This window comes from Podarcis erhardii (assembly GCF_964252035.2).
Source record: "Podarcis erhardii genome assembly, chromosome: 15".
In the NCBI taxonomy this organism is placed as follows: Eukaryota; Metazoa; Chordata; class Lepidosauria; order Squamata; family Lacertidae; genus Podarcis; species Podarcis erhardii.
The window spans coordinates 20,266,644-20,286,625 of NC_138505.1; the positions used below are offsets into that span (position 1 = coordinate 20,266,644).

At 47.1% G+C, this 19,982-nt stretch overlaps 1 protein-coding gene across 1 annotated transcript in view; it reads right to left on the bottom strand.

Moving 5' to 3' along the window:
- The window catches only part of RNFT2 (ring finger protein, transmembrane 2), a 31,668-nt gene extending 11,713 nt beyond the window's left edge, over nt 1-19,955 (bottom strand). The window contains exons 1-6 of the mRNA XM_081841975.1: nt 19,904-19,955; nt 17,380-17,822; nt 11,809-12,287; nt 9,142-9,218; nt 8,088-8,188; nt 3,465-3,618 (exon numbers count right to left, since the gene is read on the bottom strand). Of these exons, the coding sequence (XP_081698101.1) occupies nt 3,465-3,618; nt 8,088-8,188; nt 9,142-9,218; nt 11,809-12,287; nt 17,380-17,462 (894 nt within the window). The 5' untranslated portion in view covers nt 17,463-17,822; nt 19,904-19,955. The remainder of the gene's footprint in view (nt 1-3,464; nt 3,619-8,087; nt 8,189-9,141; nt 9,219-11,808; nt 12,288-17,379; nt 17,823-19,903) is intronic.
- Nucleotides 19,956-19,982: the final 27 nt, after the last annotated feature.

Genomic DNA, 19,982 nt, shown 5'->3' on the forward strand with positions numbered 1-19,982 from the left:
TTAAAATGTCGAATTCCAGTGAGAACACACAAGCGCAAGGCTGGTTTTAAGACACCGTCCTCAGTCTAGCACTCAAGAGAGTCTTGTTTTCAAGGTCGGCAGGAAGAAAGACGGCAACTCGAGATGATGATCAGCGTCTCGACAAAGAGAAAAAGTATTTTCAGAATGAGGCATCTGTGCTGCGAGCCATTAGGGGGCCCCTGACAGATGCAATCTTACCAGCCTCCTGGTGTGGTTGAAAAATACAGGCACAGTCTCTTTCTTCTCTGGGACAAGGATTAATGAGGACTTGGGACGGCTCTTAGACAAGCAAGCAAAGGCTGTGAACCTCTTCCAGCTCTGCAATTTGTCTTGGGCTGACGATTTGCATCGTTTGCATGTTGGATGGGTTTTTACCACCATCACCCGCTCCCCAAGCTGGATTATGCCATGACCCAGCCCATTAATCTCCCCAAATAAAATAATAATAATAATCATGATCATCAGAGGCTTGCGGTAGGGGGAGGGCGGCGAGATTCTTGGATGACGGCCAGGGGTAAATTAATATTTCTTCTTAAGTACCCCGGCATCTAGGGACAAACCTTTCCAACCACACCTACTCGCGCAAAACCCATTTAGAATTACTTTGATCCCCTGGCTTGAAATCTCAGCACCGGCTGAAGGATGATAATTGTGTGCGCTTAACACAGAGGTCCCCATCTGTCTCCCGCACAAAAGTGCTTCTGTACAAACTGGGGGGGGGGGATAAAGGTGAAACGGGGAGCAAAGGAGGAGAACGGCCACACCATCACCCCCATTTTCTCATTTCCTAATTCCATTAAGAACATAAGAAGAGTAGAAGAGTCCGCTGGATCAGGCCAGTGGCCCATCTAGCCCAGCTCCCTGTTCTCACAGCGGCCAACCAGCTGCCCCAATGGGAAACCAGCAAGCAGGATCCGAGCACAAAAGCATCTCTCCATTTCCTGTGGTTTCCAGCAACTGGTATTCAGAAGCGTTGGTGCCTCTGACCTCCAAGCTGCTTACATTGAGCCAGACCCCTTGGTCCATCTAGCCCAGTGCTGTCTACACAGACTGGCAGTGACCGTCCAGGGTTTCAGACAAGGAGGCGTTCCCCAGCCCTACCTCGAGATTCCTTTAGGGGTGGAACCTGGGACCTGCTGCATGAAAAGCAGGTGTTATACCACTAAGTTTGGACCCTTCCTCCCTGCAGAAAGATTCTGTTCTCATGGCTTGAAACAAAAGGCTGAATCAAGTAGGCAGCTACCGGGCCAGCCCATTGGTCTGTCTAGCTCACTGTGTTGGAAATTTTATTTACAACATAACATAACCCCCCCACCCCCACCCCCACCCCCAATACAGAAAACCACCCTCATTAAATGTGAACATAACATACAATGAGCATAACATACAACAATACAAACAACCAAATAAAAGACTTCCTTTATCCTGTATCTGGCCTCCTTATTTACTTCTTATAAGTTGTTTCCTTTATGAATAATTATTAAGATTTTTCTAATTATAACTTTAATATCCACAAAGTCTCCTGCAGACATTAATCGAAACAAGTCCAGGTATGTATTTTAGGGCACTGTTTCGTGATGTGTTCTCTGCATTTCCCCCATGCTTTTTGAAACTCTTGTCTGAGTGTGATCTCTAATTGCCTCTGTTAATCTAGCCAGTTCAATATACTCTAACAGTTTGTCTTGCCATTCCTTTTTTGTTGGCACAGTTTCTTTTTTCCAGTTTTTAGCCATTAGGATCCTTGCCGCTCCTGTGGCATAGAGGAATATATTCTGATCTTCTTTTGCTATACCTGTGTCTGTTATCCCTAGTAGAAAAGCTTCTGTATTTTTCATAAAGTTATACAGTGGTGCCCCGCAAGACGAATGCCTCGTTAAAGGAAAACCCGCAAGACGAAAGGGTTTTCCGATTTTTTAGTGGCTTTGCAAGACGAATTTCCCTATGGGCTTGCTTCGCAAGACGAAAGCCCATAGGGAAATCTCCGGGGACAGCGGGGAAGCGCAGCACCTGTCCTGAAGGCTTGCGGTGAGAGGTCCGGGAACAGAGGAGAATGCGCGCAGCGATTCTCCTCTGTTCCCGGGGCTTGCGGTGGGAGGAGGGTTTTTCCTCCCCACCGCCAACCTTCAGAACAGCCTTCTGAATGTTGGCGGTGGGGAGGAAAGCCCTCCTCCCACCACAAGCCTTCAGGACAGGTCCGGGAACAGAGGAGAAGGCGCGCAGCGATTCTCCTCTGTTCCCGGGGCTTGCGGTGGGAGGAAGGTTTTCCTCCCCACCGCCAACATTCAGAAGGCTGTTCTGAAGGCTGGCGGTGGGAAGAAAAGCCCTTCTCCCGCCTCCAGCCTTCAGAAGAGTTCCCCGCAGGGCTCCCCAAGCTGTGAATGTCTGCCCCGCGCGAGGGGCGCTCTGCTTCAGAGCGTCCCTCGCACCGGGCAGCAGGCTGCTATCCGCAGCCTAGGCAGCCCTGCAGGAACTCTTCTGAAGGCTGGCGGCGGGAGAAGGGCTTTTCTTCCCACCGCCAGCCTTCAGAAGGCTGTTCTGAAGGCTGGCGGTGGGGAGAAAAGTCCTTCTCCCCCCGCCAGCCTTCAGAAGAGGTCCGGGGACAGACTGTCCCCGGATCTGGTCTGAAGGCGGTCTCCCTAGGAACGCATTAATTGATTTTCAATGCATTCCTATGGGAAACCGTGCTTCGCAAGATGAAAAACTCGCAAGAAGAAAAAACTTGCGGAATGAATTAATTTCATCTTGCGAGGCACCACTGTACTTAAACTTTTTTTTAAGCTCATTGTGGTCCATATTGAGCGGCAGTGGCTCCCCAAGGTTTCAGGAAGGGGACCACCCAAGCCCTACTTAGAGATCATAGAATTGTAGAGTTGGAAGGGACCCCAAGGGTCATCTAGCCCAACCCCCTTCAGTGCAGGAATCTCAACTTGATCATCCAGGAGCTCATCTACAGCAGCATTGCTGGTCATTCCCCAATTGGTCAGGCTCATTTGACAACAACAAGAAAAAACTGAGCCTTAATGTCGACAGCCTAGTCTTGTGGAACATGCTGCCACTAGAGATCCAGCAGGTGGCCTTTGTTTCAACTGCGTGCTGAAAGCTTTTCCATCCTGTCTGATTTACAGAGGCAATTAACAACATGCATAATAGTTAGATGGCTTCTGAATTTAACTTTCTCGTATGGTTTCTATTGTATGGTTTCATGTACAATTGTTGCAAACCGCTCTGATTTTTTATTTGTTTTTTAAATAGCAGAATATAAACGAACTCTTTGGATAAGTAAACTCTTTGGAACGAAAAGGATGAGAGCCCTAGCCTGATCCACAACACCAGATCCCTCCCCATGCAGAGGCAAAAAACAAAATAAAATCATCTTAAAAATAAGATCTGCATCCCAATCCGAGTGAGAACAGAACTCTCTCTCTGACTCTCTGTCTCTTTACCTTTGATTTCACGGCAAGTACGATTTTCGGCAACGCGACAACCAGACACTTCAAACCGATGGTGAGGTATTTGAGTACAAAGTCTGTGATCCCCACAATCCACATCAGATCGAAGAAATCCAGCTTCTCCAAGTTGGGTCTCAGGAAGATGAGGCTGAAATGGGCAGGACAGGAAGAGACAAGTCATTCATTCATTCGTTCGTTTATTTGTTTGTTTGTTTGAACACTTTACACACCAATTCACTTAAACAGTCCACTAAGCGGTTTACAAAGATACAGCTTCCTAAACCCTGGTTTGAAATTGGCTCGTTTCAAGAGAAGCAGAGTTAAGATTAACTGCAGTTTGCTCAGTTCAGATAAACCAAGAAAATTCAAAGCTTCTAAATTCATTCCAGATGTTGCGGAAACAGAAGGGGGAATGGATGAGACTGCTGGGCAGCAGGGTTCCGGGAGGAATCTAGTTTGTTCCCATCATGCTAAAACATGGGTAGGCAAACTAAAGCCTGGGGGCTGGATCTGGCCCAATCACCTGCGGACAGTCCGGGAATCAGCGTGTTTTTACATGAGTAGAATGTGCCCTGGGTTATTTGTGGGGCATGGAAATGCATTCATTTTTTCCCCTTCAAAATATAGTCCGGCCCCCCACAAGGTCTGAGGGACAGTGGACCGGCCCCCTACTGAAAAAGTTTGCTGACCCCTGTGCTAAAACATAGCTTTATCATGACATTCAAGCAAAGTCACTGTAAAAGGCAATAGAAAGCAAAGCAGGAACTAACATATTTATCGCACAATTCTTGAGAAAAGAGATTTTTCAATAGGCAGTGGAAAAATGAAATAGTAGCCTGAAATCAATATAGACTGCACACTATAGAAAAGGAAATAAATGCAAAAAGACCTTATGCTCGCAATCCTAGATCAATCTATCTAGACTCAAGCCCTGTTGAACTTGATGGGACTTACTTCTGAGTGTACATGTGTCTGATTGGTATGGCAGGAGTTGATCAATAAGTTTTTTTATTCAAAGGAAAAGAATAAAAGGGGTGGACATGGATGGAAAAATTCATACAGTGGTGCCCCGCAAGACGAATGCCTCGCTAAACGAAAAACCCGCAAGACGAAAGGGTTTTCCGATTTTTTAGCGGCTTCGCAAGACGAATTTCCCTATGGGCTTGCTTCGCAAGACGAAAGCCCATAGGGAAATCTCCGGGACAGCGGGGAACCCTCCTCCCACCGCAAGCCCCGGGACAGAGGAGAAGCTGCGCGCCTTCCCCTCTGTTCCCAGACCTGTCCTGAAGGCTTGCGGTGGGAGGTCCGGGAACAGAGGGGAAGGCGCGCAGCTTCTCCTCTCTTCCCGGGGCTTGCGGTGGGAGGAGGGTTTTTCCTCCCCACCGCCAACATTCAAAACAGCATTCTGAATTTTGGTGGTGGGGAGGAAAGCCCTCCTCCCGCCGCAAGCCTTCAGGACAGGTCCGGGAACAGAGGGGAAGGCGCGCAGCTTCTCCTCTCTTCCCGGGGCTTGCGGTGGGAGGAGGGTTTTTCCTCCCCACCGCCAACATTCAGAAGGCTGTTCTGAAGGTTGGCGGTGAGAAGAAAAGCCCTTCTCCCGCATCCAGCCTTCAGAAGAGTTCCCCGCAGGGCTCCCCAAGCTGTGAATGTTTGCCGCGTGAGAGGGGCACTCTGCTTAAGAGCGCCCCTCGTGCGGGGCAGCAGGCTGCTATCCGCAGCTTGGAGAGCCCTGCGGGGAAGTCCTGCAGGGCTCCCCAAGCTGTGAATGTCTGCCCCGCGCGAGGGGCGCTCTGCTTCAGAGCGTCCCTCGCACCGGGCAGCAGGCTGCTATCCGCAGCCTAGGCAGCCCTGCAGGAACTCTTCTGAAGGCTGGCGGCGGGAGAAGGGCTTTTCTTCCCACCGCCAGCCTTCAGAAGGCTGTTCTGAAGCCTGGCAGTGGGGAGAAAAGTCCTCCCCCCCCCACCAGCCTTCAGAAGAGGTCCGGGGACAGACTGTCCCCGGACCTGGTCTGAAGGCGGTCTCCCTAGGAACGCATTAATTGATTTTCAATGCATTCCTATGGGAAACCGTGCTTCGCAAGACGAAAAACTCGCAAGACGAAAAAACTTGCAGAAAGAATTAATTTCGTCTTGCGAGGCACCACTGTATTTTTCTACAGAAAGTTGTTGATAATGTCTTGATCACTTACAACTATAGCAACGACTATTTGTATTTTTAAGCATGCAATACTTTTGTTGTAATACTGTTCTGAATTTGTCATTTTTTTAAAAAAAGGAATCAAGGAACGTTCTTCTCAATGGAAAAGGCAGAGACTGAAATCTCGCAACACTTTTTTTAAAAAATTAAGTTTTTCTTAGGTTTACAAAAGTACGAGCATTGTCTCTTTTCTCGTTTTCTAAAGCCTTTTATATATATCAGCTACATATGATGTGAGACATTAGTGTTGTTTTGAAAGTCTATTGTTCTGCAGAGTGTGAATCTAGCTAGAGAGGGGAATTCTCACCGTTGCAATCACACAGAAAGAAAGATTTGTAGAGTAAGAAAATAGCAAAATTGTTTCTAGCAGGAAGTACATAATTTGGATAGAAAATTTTAAAAGTCCAACAGCCTATATTTCCACACTTTACTTTGTTGCATATTTTATGGTTTTAAATCTCTGCTGGGCTTTTCACACTAAAGAGTACAGTGGTACCGCGGGTTAAGTACTTAATTCGTTCCGGACGTCCGTTCTTAACCTGAAACTGTTCTTAACCTGAAGCACCACTTTAGCTAATGGGGCCTCCTGCTGCTGCCGCGCCGCCAAAGTACAATTTCTGTTCTCATCCTGAAGCAAAGTTCTTAACCTGAAGAACTATTTCTGGGTTTGCGGAGTCTGTAACCTGAAGCGTATATAACCTGAAGTGTATGTAACCTCAGGCACCACTGTACTTGCTCCAAAGCTGGACCTTGGCATCCAGGGAATTCTCATTTGATACCTTTTTTTCTCCCTTGCCAACACACAATCTGGAGGTCCTTTGTTCTATCTGCTTTAACCCCAGGCAAACCCCTTTCTGCAAGCAGAGTTGCACCCACACTTCTGAAAGCAACTGAACAATCTGAAGCCTCATTCCCATCACATTCCCAGGACAGTTAAGCTCTGGCTTTGCTTCCTAATTAGGCAGCGACTGTGGGATATGGTTTCATGCTGGGTGGGAGCATCAACGGGCTTGTTTGCGAAGTAAATAAACAAATGGATTGGGATAAACAGAAATCAAAATACTCACAATATGGGCACATCACAATGGAAATTAAACCCTAAAAACAAAAACAAAAAAAATTGAAAATGAGAGACCTCCCAAAATGAAAACCCAGCAACAAAGAGATGGGAATGAAATAAATTGATTTTAAAAAAAGCAAACAGGCAGACACACACAACTGAATCCACAAATAAATTAGATCGGGGAAACGGAAAGAAAAACAAAAACAAAATAGCAAATCTGAACAAAGAGAAAGTCAACCCAAGATCCAGGCTGATGTCTGTGCTTTCTAAGTTTATGAGGTGAAGATAAACCACCCTTCCTAGCCAAAAGGCACCCACCCCCAATTTCAATTTGATGCCAAACATCACTCAGCTTTGCGTAATATGCCTGCGGATTCTCACCCAGGGCCCAGAATATCCAGATTAAGAGATGGTCTTATTTTAGATCGCACAGCCCAGTGCTATGATTTGCACATTGGAACCCATCTACACCAGCAGCCTCACGCCGCTTTAAACAGCCATCGCTTCCCTCCAAAGAATCATGGGAACTGTAGTTTGTTCAGGGTGCTGAGTTGTTAGGAAAACACCCCCTCCAAATCTCTTCAGAGAGCTACAATTCCAGGAGTGGTTTAATAGTCAGTCCCCTTTCCCAGAGAATTCTGGGAATTGTAGCTCTGTGAGGAATATGGCGGTGGCGGGGAGGCGTCTCCTAGCAACTCTCAGCACCCTAAACAAACTTCCTTGGGAAGAAGGATTGGTTGTTAAAGCACCTGGGAATTGTAGCTCTGTGAAGGGAGAATAGGGAGAATAGGGGGTCTTCCGAACAACTCTCAGCACCCTGAACAGCTATAGTCACTGTGGACAATGCTGAGCTGAGGTGCAGGCCTTTTTTTGTGGTAGTAATCACACACCTCTTGTTTTGTCACTCATCGCAGCCATTTTGTGCTGGCACCCACATTTTCATCAATATATGAGCATGGGGACACCTTTTATTTTTTACCAAAAAAGGAAGGAAGGAAATGAAACACTGGCTAGGTATAAATAAAAAAAAATTATTATTATTATTTAGGTGAATAAGTGGTCTGACTCGGTGCAAGGCAGCTTCCAATGTTTCAGACGCTGGAGAACTCCAACTCCTATCAGTGCCAGCTAGCAAGGCCGATGGTCACAGATAATGGGAGTTGTAGTCCAGCAGCTCCTGGAGGGATGCAGGTTCTCACACCCTTGTTTATCTGGCTGTGAGCTTTCTCCAAGTCTCTTCCAGTCACACACAAGCAAATAATAATGATGTTTCTCCCCCTTTCATTCAATCCCTCCTTGCTCTTCTGATGAGCAGCTGGCTACCTGTTTTTCTCAAGGATCCAAGCCGTTTTGCTTACCTGTTGTACAACTGCTGGGAGCTGAAAGTATACAGCAAGTATAGGGTGTTCCCTGTGAGGAAGGCCAGGATCCAGAACACCACCAGCACAGACCGCTTTTCCTGAGGAGAACAACAACAAAAAGCCCAATATGTAATCCCAGAAACTCCAAAGATAGTTCTCTGCCACCATGAGGACTACCAACTTGCTGTATGGAAAAAAGAACTCCAAGACTGCTGAACCTACTTATCCCTGTCTCTGCTTTCATTGCCTGTGGTGAATTTTAGACTGTAGACTCCCTGGGGCAGGGATGGGTCCTCTCCAGTTCTAAGGAAGTTCATAATGTAAAACAAAACAAAACCCCACACTTTTTTGTTATGTAATCACAGAAAAATAAGCAGCAAAGTTCAGCTGATCTTGACATTGCTTATTCCCAGTGCCTTTCTATGGAGGATGTTCCTATTGGTTTGAAAACTATCTTAGTCCTCTTAGCCGTTGGGCTTCATTATGCCAGGAGTCCAGAGATAGAATCATAGAATCATAGAACGAAGATCTCCCTTCAGACCTGTAATGGTTATAAGGGGTTGCTCGTGCGTAAGTTACTTCCACTCCTGGCTAGGTAGCCTGGTTAAACCTGTTCTGGCTGGACAGCCCTTCACTTTGTGGCTGTTCAGTCGCTAGCAGAATCCGTCAGTGGGCGTTTCTTGAACTTCTTCCAGCAAAGAAGTTCTTTGACGCCAAGTCTACACCTACTTTCCCTGCGCGGAAGTCTTCTGCGCAGGGTGGGTGTGGGTAGCGGAGGATCTGTGCTCTCCCCGCTGGTCTCCAGCGAAGTCTTGGAGCCCCCTCGCCGATTCTCCCATCTGCCCTCCTCTATCCCTGGTGTTACGCTGATTTCCTTCCCCAGCCAATGAGCTACCTCTCTCCTTGCTGGGCCCCTCTCCAGCATCGCTTGAGAGCCTTGCCTCCACCTCTGGCTCCGATGTCAGTTCCCTGACAAGACCCGTCCACCCCACTGCCAACCACCAACCACTGTCCAGAGGCACCCTTTGGGCATCCCTGTTCCGCAACTCACCTTCAGGGACACCTGTTCTCGGAGAGTCGAGTTTGCATATGCGAAGGTGCTTGCCATGCCGATGCACAGAGCAATTCCTACAGAGAGAAAGAGAAACACAACCTGTATATCTACCACAGGGGCCACCAACCTAAGGCCCATGGGCTGGAAGCAACCCACGGAGGCAGTCTGACTGGCCCATGAGCTGCCCCAAACCGAGCCACCTGCCCACCGCACTAAACCACCGCTGCGACTCGCTTCCACGGTGGCTGAAACCGCGTCTGTACAGACGCCAAAAATCGTGGGTGTTATGTACTGAAGTTCTCACCCTGGGCCAGCAGGGGGATACTGTAGATAGTTCAGGTCCACATATGCAAATAAGGGATCGAAAGTGACATTCAGTGATTGGATAGTTACAGAAAATGGTTACTGTTGCGTTCTACTGGAGCTCTATATAAGCAGGCTGGCTGAACCCTTCAGTTCAGTTCTGTTCTGGCCTGTGAATAAACAAGAGCTGTTTAAAGAATCACTGTGTCGTTTGATATGTTCACCCACAACTTAACAGAAGGCACATGCGCGATCCAGCCCACGGAGGGATCTCCACGGGACTGATCCGGCCCAGGCAAGATAAACCTTGCTGACCCCTGATCTAGCACAACAAACAGCAGCCATGTCATCCTGTGCTCCTACACAGGGGAAGCAACCAACCCCATCCAAATTCTCGGTCACCATTCTGAGAGCAGGAGTGTGGATGGGAATCAGAACTGTAGCTACAGCGGGGCGGGGGGGCTAGCCAGGGTTTTTTTGCCCCAGGTGAAGCCTCCAGAGAGATGCCATTGAGGCTCCCAGCCTCTGTGTGTGTGTGTGTATGCAAATACACAGGGGGTTGGGGTGTGTGCCCAACTGGGTCTTTGACCTGGGTGAAATAAAGCCTAGTTTTGCCCCTGGACAGAATATTTCTTCTGATGTGTTCGGTGGCACAGTGGTCCAGGGCTGCAGGGGGTCAAAGACACCATTACTATGTCTCCAGTAGGGTCCTTGTCTCCAGGGGCTTACAGCTGTCCAATCAGCACAAAAGTAGCTTTTAATCCACTGAGATTAATTATTTTCACCCACTGTGCTGAATGGAGCCAATCGGAGGGAAGGAGGTGAGTCAGCCACAGAGGATCGGCTCCTAGGGTCACTTTGGAGAAGGTGTGTGGAAAGAACCCCAAAAATGAGTTGTTCTATACGCCCCCAAAGCTAAGATTTAGGAACACTGAAAGCACCAGGTGCCTCAGTTTCAAGGGGATGGTGCACAAGTTCTGTTACATATATAATGGACCTTCAAGGAAAACACAATTGAAGTCACTTCAAAAGAAGATATCGGAGCACTCCAAACCACTTGCCCGTGTGCATGCACAGGAAATATCAGACCTCGCTGAAAGGTGACCCCTTGAGATCTGCAGTGATCATCACAATGCATCCCCAACTACTATTATTGCATGATTCTAAGATTATTCTATTTTGATTATGAATATTTTATTGGGGGGAATCAATTATAAAGAAATAAAGTAATTCAGAGCAAAAGGGGGGAGTGAGAAGGAAAAAAGAAAAAGATATGTATAAGAAAGGGGGGTAATACGTACAAAAATGCAAAGAAATTTACTCCCATACATTCTTATAAATTGATATACAGTCGTACCTTGGAAGTCGAACAGCCTAGTTCTCGAATGTTTTGGCTTCCAAAGAATTGAAACCCGGTTTTCGAATGTTCTTTTGGAAGCCGAATGTTCAACGGGGCTTCCAGGGCCTCCGATTGGCTGCAGAAGCTTCCTACAGCCAATCAGAAGCCGCACTTTTTTTCAAATGTTTTGGAAGTCGAACGGACTTCTGGAATGGATTCCGTTCTACTTCCAAGGTACAACTGTAGTGTTATTATCCTAATACATATGTAGATGTGAATAGCCTCCTTCATTCTGTATAAACTCATTTCAAATGTTGTCATATTTATCCAGACAAAAGTGTCGTCCTACAGTCGGTCCACTGATTAAAGTGTATCCTATTTTTATACACTCGTTCCTTGGAATCTGCTCCGGAAGTCCATTCAACTTCCAAAACGTTTGGAAACCAAGACGCAGCTTCCAGTTGGCTGCAGGAGCTCCCTGCAGCCAATCAGAAGCCACAGAACCTGCGTCAGAATTTTGGGTTCCAAAGAACGTTCACAAACTAGAGCACTCACTTCCGGGTTTGCGGCGCTTGGGAGCCAAAACGTTCAAGTTGCAAGGTGTTGACTTCCAAGGTACGACTGTATTGTAAGATTATTGTATGATCTTGGAAGGTTGTATAATCACAGAGGGGTGTGTGTGTATGTGACTACCACGAAGGGCCCCAAAGTCCTGGATTTGCTGCTACACTACAGCGGTACCTCAGGTTAAGTACTTAATTCGTTCCGGAGGTCCATTCTTAACCTGAAACTGTTCTTAACCTGAAGCACCACTTTAGCTAATGGGGCCTCCCACTGCCGCCATGCCACCACTGCGCAATTTCTGTTCTCATCCTGAAGCAAAGTTCTTAACCTGAGGTACTATTTCTTGGCTAGCGGAGTCTGTAACATGAAGCGTATGTAACCTGAAGCGTATGTAACCCGAGATACCACTGTACTGGACTCACCAAGTTCTTACATTTGCTCCAAGCGTCGAACCTTACCAAGCTTATGCTGGAAACAGACTTTCGCCAAGAGGATCATGATGAAGGGGAGTCCCTTCTGCAACCAGGAGACGACCGCTTTCAGCTCCGAAAGAGCAGGGGCTGGCGTCCCAGGCTGATCCTCAGGTCCCTCCTCGGTGTGTCCGTGGCGGTCGCCGCTGGCCATGTGCAGCAGGGAGGAACTGCGCTGGTGGCTGTGGTGGTAGTGGTGGGGCTGCTGCCGATGGTGGAAGGGACCTCCTTCTGGCCGGCTGGGCCCCTCCTCCCGCGAGGAAGGCATCTGGATGAACACCTCCCCGCCTCCCGCTGAGGACCCCAGGACCAAGCTGGATTGGAAAGGGGTGGCTGCGATGGTGCCCGACGGGATGCCCCCTAGTCCAGAGAAAAGCTGCTGCGGGGAGGGAGCTTCCGTCTTGAGACCTTCGAAAATGCCGCCTTCATCCACACTTGTCTCAGAGGAGATGGTTTGACTCCGGCTTCTAGTATAAACACACACACATACATCCAAGTAATAATACAGTGGTACCTTGGCTCTCAAATGCCTTGGTTCTCAAATGCCTTGATTCCCAAACGCTGAAAACCCAGAAGTAAGTGTTCCGGTTTTCAAACGTTTTTCGGAAGCCAAACGTCCGATGTGGCTATTGTTTCTGGGGCACCTGCACTAATTAGAAGTTGTGCTGTGCCTTGGTTTTTGAACATTTCGGAATTCAAACGGACTTCCAGAATGGATTAAGTTTGGTGTTTTTGTCTTTGCTATTTATTTTACAGTTTTCGGTTAAATTGTTTTTGTGACTGTGTGGAACCCAGTTCAGCTACTGATTGATAGTGTGACTGTGGAAATGGATAAAAGCCCCCCATCCAAACAATGACTATCATCAGTGCAGGTAAGAAAAAAACCTGAATTTTAATTTTTATCATCTACAATATTGTCTTACTTATTTTATAGTACAGTACATTGATTATTGCTTTCATTTTATGGATCAATGGTCTCGTTAGAAAAATTCATGTAAAATTCCTGTTTAAGGGGTTGATTTTAAAAGTCTGGAACGGATTAATCCGTTTTGCATTACTTTCTATGGGAAAGCACACCTTGGTTTTGGAACGCTTTGGTTTTGGAATGGACTTCCGGAACGGATTAAGTTTGAGAACCAAGGTACCACTGTAATAGTAATAATAGTAACAGGGAAAGAAAGAATCAGATTAAACTAAAATTTGTTTAATCAGGTGCTAGCTCGAATGCAAGGAAAAAAATTTCTCCTTATACACCCGGTAGATCGCTGCAGTCTGCGGGAAAGGATCTCTTGCCAGCTCCAGAGATCTCAGAAGCCCCTTGCTCTGCGGTAACTCCAAGAAGGGATAATTTCATTTTAAAAATAATTTTCATTGGTTTTACAAATACAAAGTACAGTACTAATAAACACAAACTTACAAGAACATATCTGTGTGAGGAGATTCTCCAAATCCTGAGACGTCCCTCCATCCCCTCCATGGAGTCTTATTTTAAACATCTACAACTGCCTATTCTTCCATACTCCAATTTTTATATCAAGCCATATTGTCCTTAATATTCTTTGTACTACAAGCAGGTCAAAACCCTGCTCTTGTTTCTATCTGCTTACAGTGGTCTCCTAAATAACTTAAAAATTTTCCCTATTCTTTTATAACAACAGCCGCCCGGATGTTATTAGCCCAAAGTTGGAAAGAAGACAAAGTCCTGACCAGAGAAGAGTAGCAAACCAAGCAGATGGAATATGCTGAGGTGGCAAAGCTGGCTGGAAAACGCAGAAACCAAGAGGACAAAACTTTATCCAAGAAGGGATTTTAGAGTGTCTACGCCTGCTCTGCAGGGACGTGGGTGGTGCTGTGGGTTAAATCACAGAGCCTAGGGCTTGCCAATCAGAAGGTTGGAGGTTCGAATCCCCGCAACGGGGTGAGCTCCCATTGCTCAGTCCCTGCTCCTGCCCACCTAGCAGTTCGAAAGCACATCAAAGTGCAAGTAGATAAATAGGTACCACTCCAGTGGGCAGGAAAATGGCGTTTCCGTGCGCTGCTCTGGTTCGCCAGAAGCAGCTTAGTCATGCTGGCCACATGACCCGGAAGCTGTACGCCAGCTCCCTTGGCCAATAAAGTGAGATGAGTGCCGCAACACCAGAGTCGGCCATAACTGGACCTAATGGTCAGGGGTCCCTTTACCTTTACCTTTTACCCCTGCTCTGTGAAACAGCATCCCTGTCAAAATACAACAGGCGCCCACATATATGCACCTTCTGGAAACAACAGCATTTTGGTTCCGATAGGCTTTCCCAGCTGAATAAATGGGTCTGTACCACTTGTTAGGGTTTTAGCTTTGCTTTTAAATCACAGCATCATAGAAATTTAGCATTGGATGGGGACCCAAGTGTCATCTAGCCCAACCTGCTGCAACGAAGGAATCGCAGCTAAATGCATTTGTGGGTTTTGTGGCTTTAATTACGGTATCTCATGGGTAAATCATCTCGGGACTGTGGTTTAGAGGGGGATTGAGAAAGTAATTGGAAGAAGGAGGTGGAGGAGAAGAAAGATTTTTCAAAACACAACTTGTTAAAAGAAGAAGATGATCAGCAAAAGTCTGAAGCCACAAAGAGACACATGGGAGCTGCAAAATCTCTCCCGGTTGTGGATCCATCCCCTGCGCCCCAACTCCTCCAAGTTTAGAAACGATGTGTGCAGCCAGGCAGGCCCCCTATGGAGTTCACCAGCCTCACTGGACCTCTTTATCGACTCCAAGCATCTCCCAAGTCACACAAAGCCACTGCTTCTCAGATATTTTTATAGCTACTCCTCAAAGGCTAGGTTCACACACAAGACACACGGGGAAATAAAACAGTTAGCAAGATACTTTGTCATGTGGCTTTATGCCCCCACCTCCAAATTAACGGGGCAACTAATCAGATCTCCCAGGGCTCAGGAATTAAAAAATAAATCACAAACACAGACATCTCCATGCTCTTTCCTAGGAACAGGTGAACCACGTACACAGCATCTCAATTGCCTGGCGAGGTCGCAACAGCCCGATCCAATACTATGGGGGTCCTCTAGGGTAACACTCCCATAGGAGGCACCCAAGAAAGGCTTGGCAGAAAGACTTCTATCTTTAAGTGGGGGTGGGAGCAGTTGTGCATTTATGGTTCCTTTTAACCTGATTTTGCTTTGTGATATGGATTTTTAAAAATTTTGCCGCCACAGCCATTTCAATAACACCTCTGAAATCTGCCAGCAACCAGTCAAAAACAGCACAGAAAAGTCTAAAAGAAAATATTTAAACCAACAACCCACAATTAAAAGAAATGCAACAAAACCTCTTGGAGGCTTTTGTGATGAAGCGGCGTATACAAAACTCTGTGCAATGGCAACAGGCAAAGCAACACAGGCACAGGCCGAGTCCCGAGTCCAAAAAGGGTTCTGTTTTTATCAGTTTGCTCAATGAGGGAATTGAGGGTGACAGCGAGGCCTCCACTGGCACCAAGTTCTATAGGTACGGAGCCACCACCGAGAAGGCTCTGCAGCAATGTTCTTCAGCAATGTTCCATAGAACATAAGGGCTCATATGAAAACAGGCTGCAAGGTCTGCAGGCTTAGGCCATAAAGCAGAGAACCTGTAGCCCCCTGGATGTTGTTAGACTCCAGCTCCCATCAGCCCCAGCCATCATGGCCAATGGTCAGGGACAGTGGGGGTCGTAGTTCCCCATTCCTGCTATACATGGTTTGGGTCCATTTGGATACATAAAGAGCCACCTTTTCTTTTAGAAACCTATGTGTTGTTTAAGGCAGCACTGAGAGCCAGTGTGGTGTAATGGTTAGAGAGCTCAGCTAAAATCTGGCAGACCAGGGTTCAAATCCCCACAAAGCACATTGGGTGACTCTGGACCAGAGTCTTTTGTCTCTTAGCCAGTGTTAGAAACTCAGTTACATAAGTTAGACACCAAATGGCTCTGTAAACCAATGTTACAGTCACCGAAACAGAATGTCCAGTTGCCATTTGGGGGCAAGATGGCTCTAAAGTCTTATTTTTCAAAGGATGGACTGACTGTGATTGATTCTCATTTAAACATCTGGCTAGTTCAGATGACAACCTTGAGCTAAGTTCGGAACTTTGAGAACTTAAAAGAAGAAAACTAACTTGATCCAGGGACAGTCCACATATCTATCAGCTGATTCCAATCTCTTTTTCTTAATGAACCATTCATAACTGTCAAGGAACTGCCATCAGCTCAGAGGCGAGAAATAGAAGGGCAGTTGTGTTACAGGGAGCCTCCAAAAATCTTGCGAAGCAGTTCCTCTTCCGGAGAGGAGGAAAGCCCCACCTCCAGTGGAGAAGAGGTGCAAGGACCAGAGAATGCTAGTGAGAGCCTTAACGTTGCTTCTGAGCAAGCCAGAGGGGGAGGAAAGCATGCCCTTGCCATCACCCATCCTGCGCAGTAGCCTGGGGCGCAGGGAGCGGTGGAGACCGTTGGGGATAACAAAACTTTTATGTTGGGGGAGGTACAAAAAAAGACCACTCCCGGATTCTGCTAGCGATTGAGCCAGACATGAGCTTTGGTGCTCTTCACTGTAAATAGTCCGCACCAAAATAAAGCCTGTAAAACACAGGTCAGAGTCCTGCCTGCTTACTCCCGAGCAACCGCAACTCCACCTGACAATAATGTTAGAATATTCTTCGCAACTGTGAGCAGGGCAGTGGGGTGAAGGCAAGCTACAACAATTATCTATCACGTTGTTCACTGCTCCCGCTCAAGCTGCACAGAAAAAAACATCTTGGTTCCTGAAATTTTGATTGTGCAGGTAAAATAGAACAGATAGAATTCTATAGGATGGGGTATTAAGTGTGTGAAAACAGGCAAGATCCAATGATCCCCAGGCAGGCACCTCCAGATGGTGGAGACATCAGAAGCCATCCTGGCACCAAGGCATCTTCACTTGGTCACAAATGGCCAATAGCCAGGTGCAAATGCCTAATTGTGAACAAGAAGAAGAAGAAGAAGAGTTTGGATTTGATATCCCGCTTTATCACTACCCAAAGGAGTCTCAAAGCGGCTAACATTCTCCTTTCCCTTCCTCCCCCACAACAAACACTCTGTGAGGTGAGTGGGGCTGAGAGACTTCAGAGAAGTGTGACTGGCCCAAGGTCACCCAGCAGCTGCATGTGGAGGAGAGGAGAGGCGAACCCGGTTCCCCAGATTACAGATCTACCACCCTTAACCACTACACCACACTGGCTCTCCTCCTCTTAGCTCTCCACACTGGCTCTCCTCCTCTTAGCCTAACCTAGAATTGTTGTGGGAATAAAATGGAGATCAAGGGAACCACATATGCCACCTTGAGCCGCTTGGAAGTGTTTACAAATCCAGTAAACAAACTGTGGCCTTTCAGATGTTGCTGTGGGACTACAATTCCCATCAGCCCCAGCCAGCATGGCCAACACTCAAGAATGATGGGAGTCCAACAATATTTGGAAGGGCACAGGTGTCTCTACCCGCATCCCTAGTGAGTTGTTAAGATAGAAGGATGCCGTACATTTAAAACAGAACTAACCTTTCAGGAGGCAGGCTGTCCGTGATGCTGCTGTGCCGTCTCTGCATCTTCCTTAAGACTTTAAAACACAACACACTCAACATTAACGTGGCAGATCAATGGTGGCAGCGAGGAAGTAGTGGCAAGGATTGGAGGGACGGCTGGAGTACAGACGGGGCCCCCATTCACTCAGTGGCAACTCTTACTGGGAAGGCTGGACAAAGACTGTACCGCAAGGCAACGGGCGCAGAGCAAATCTTGGAAGTTCCACAATAGCAGCGCCCAGGAGAAACAGATCTCTGGAGGAAAGTCAGGTCCTATCCTTTAGGTCAGTAGCTGCATCAAAAGCTCACGACCACACCAAGTTTGTAATGCAAGGAAGGGAAGAGGTCCCTGGAGAAAGTGATGGAGAAGTGGTGGCTGGATTGGAGCGTCAACTGCGTGGTTCTCCAGATGTTGCGACCCTGAGAGATTTTGCAAAGGAAAAAGAAATGAGGCAGGAAAAATAGGAAGGAGGGAGTCAGAAGACAAAGGGCTTCTCACAGCACAGCACCTTCCTAGGCCACAATCATACCGCAAAGTGATTTGATACCACTTTAAATGGTTATTAAAAGGTAAAGGTAAAGGTAAAGGACCCCCCTGACAGTTAAGTCCAGTCGCAGATGACTCTGGGGTTGCGGTGCTCATCTCACTTTACTGGACGAGGGAGCCGACGTTTGTCCGCAGACAGTTTTTCCGGGACATGTGGCAGCATGACTAAGCCGCTTCTGGCAAAACCAGAGCAGTGCACGGAAACGCCATTTACCTTCCCGCTGGAGTGGTACCTATTTATCTACTTGCACTTTAACGTGCTTTCGAACTGCTAGGTTGGCAGGAGCTCACCCCATCACAGGGATTCAAACTGCTGATCGGCAATAAATGGCTCAGTGGTTTAGACCACAATGCCACCCGCGCCCCCTTAAATGATTATGGCTCTCCGCAAAGAATTATGGGAGATGTAGTTTATTTAGGGTGATGAGAGTTGTCAGGAGGCTCCTATTCCCCTCCAAGGGCTTCAATTCCCGGAGTTCCTTGGGAAGAGGGGCTGACTGTTAGGCCACCCTGGCCAAATGAGCATCCCCTCTCCCCAGAGAACCCTGAGAATATAGTCCCGAGATGAGGAACACAGATCTCTTCTAGTGCTGTTTTAATTTGTTTGCAATTTCATGACCGTGTATTTTTCTTTTCTTTTCTTTTTACATTTTATGGCATTGCTTTGAAAACATTGTGCACCATCCAATGAACTTAGAGGTTAACAAATGGCAGAAGAATGTGTTACAAATAAATAGAGAATTTAAAAAAGCAATTCACAAATACTTTCAAGGAAAGCACAGACAGCAAAATACAGTTACTGATGCAAAAGTATTTCCAATACAAAGCTATAATCATGGAGTGACCTGCAATAGTCCAGACTGGATTTCAGTTGCGTCTGAAAACCTGAGACAAGATGCATCTTCTCCAGATAGGGTCACAACTGGTATGTTGGTTAAAAAAACAAAAACATGTCCTGCCCATCACTGTTACCTGAACTTCCCAGTTAATGCCAAGTCTAGAATTCTTCCCCCTCATTCTACATATGGTTCTTAGCTGTAGTTTTTCACTGGAGGTGAGTGGAATTAACTTGATAACTGCAGCACCCTTCATCATACTTAGGCTGTGAGCACATCATACAGTCCCCCTGCACCAGAATTCTGGGAGCTGTAGTTTAAGGGTGCTGGGAATTGTAGATCTGAGAGGGATAAACTAGAGTTTCCAGTATTCTTTGGTGACGGAGAGTGTGTGCTTTTAATATACCACCTGGCCCTATTCCAAGACAGACCTGTGGCCTGTCTAGCCCAGTTTGTAAACACTGACTGGCAGCAGCTCTCTGGGAAATCTCTCCCAGTCCTACCGACACTGGGGACATGAACCTGGGACCTTTTGCATGAAAAGCATGTGCTCGACTGCTGAGCTACGAATCTTTCCCCTTGAATGCTCCCCTAAACATACAAACAAAATTTATCTCTGCACATGCAAGAACAAGCAGGTCAGGATTCTGGGTTGAGACTCCTACCCGATGGGCTGGCTGTTTACATGCACGTCTATACTGTATGTCCAAAACTTGGTAGGGAGGAATATACCCTAACGCCAGCGGCTAAAACAGCAGGCTGAAGTGGTCCAGTCTTTCACCTCAGTGAGAACTAGGCCCTTGATCAAAGAATTGGATGTTCCTCTATATTTAGAGCGAGAGATAAACCTGGCATTCAACACTGGGATGTCTTGCTGGTTGGCCAGGGGCATGAGATGGGGGCGCAAATGATGGGGGGAGCAACCTTAACCCCCCCCATCCTTAACTCCCCCCCATCTTTCTTTACTCCTGGCTTATTTTTATTCTCCAGCCAAGAAAGGAGACGATAGTATTGGAACTCCCAGCCACCCATAAAGCAAGAAAGCGATCAGAAATGAATGGAGGAATAAAAACATACACCATCCCCTTCCCTCCGCGCCTGATGGAACATTATATTACCTGGTCCCCGGGCTGCGAGGCGGATCGGCCCCTCCCTCTTTGCTCCTCCCTCCTTCCCTCCCCCGCGCTCCCCCCCACG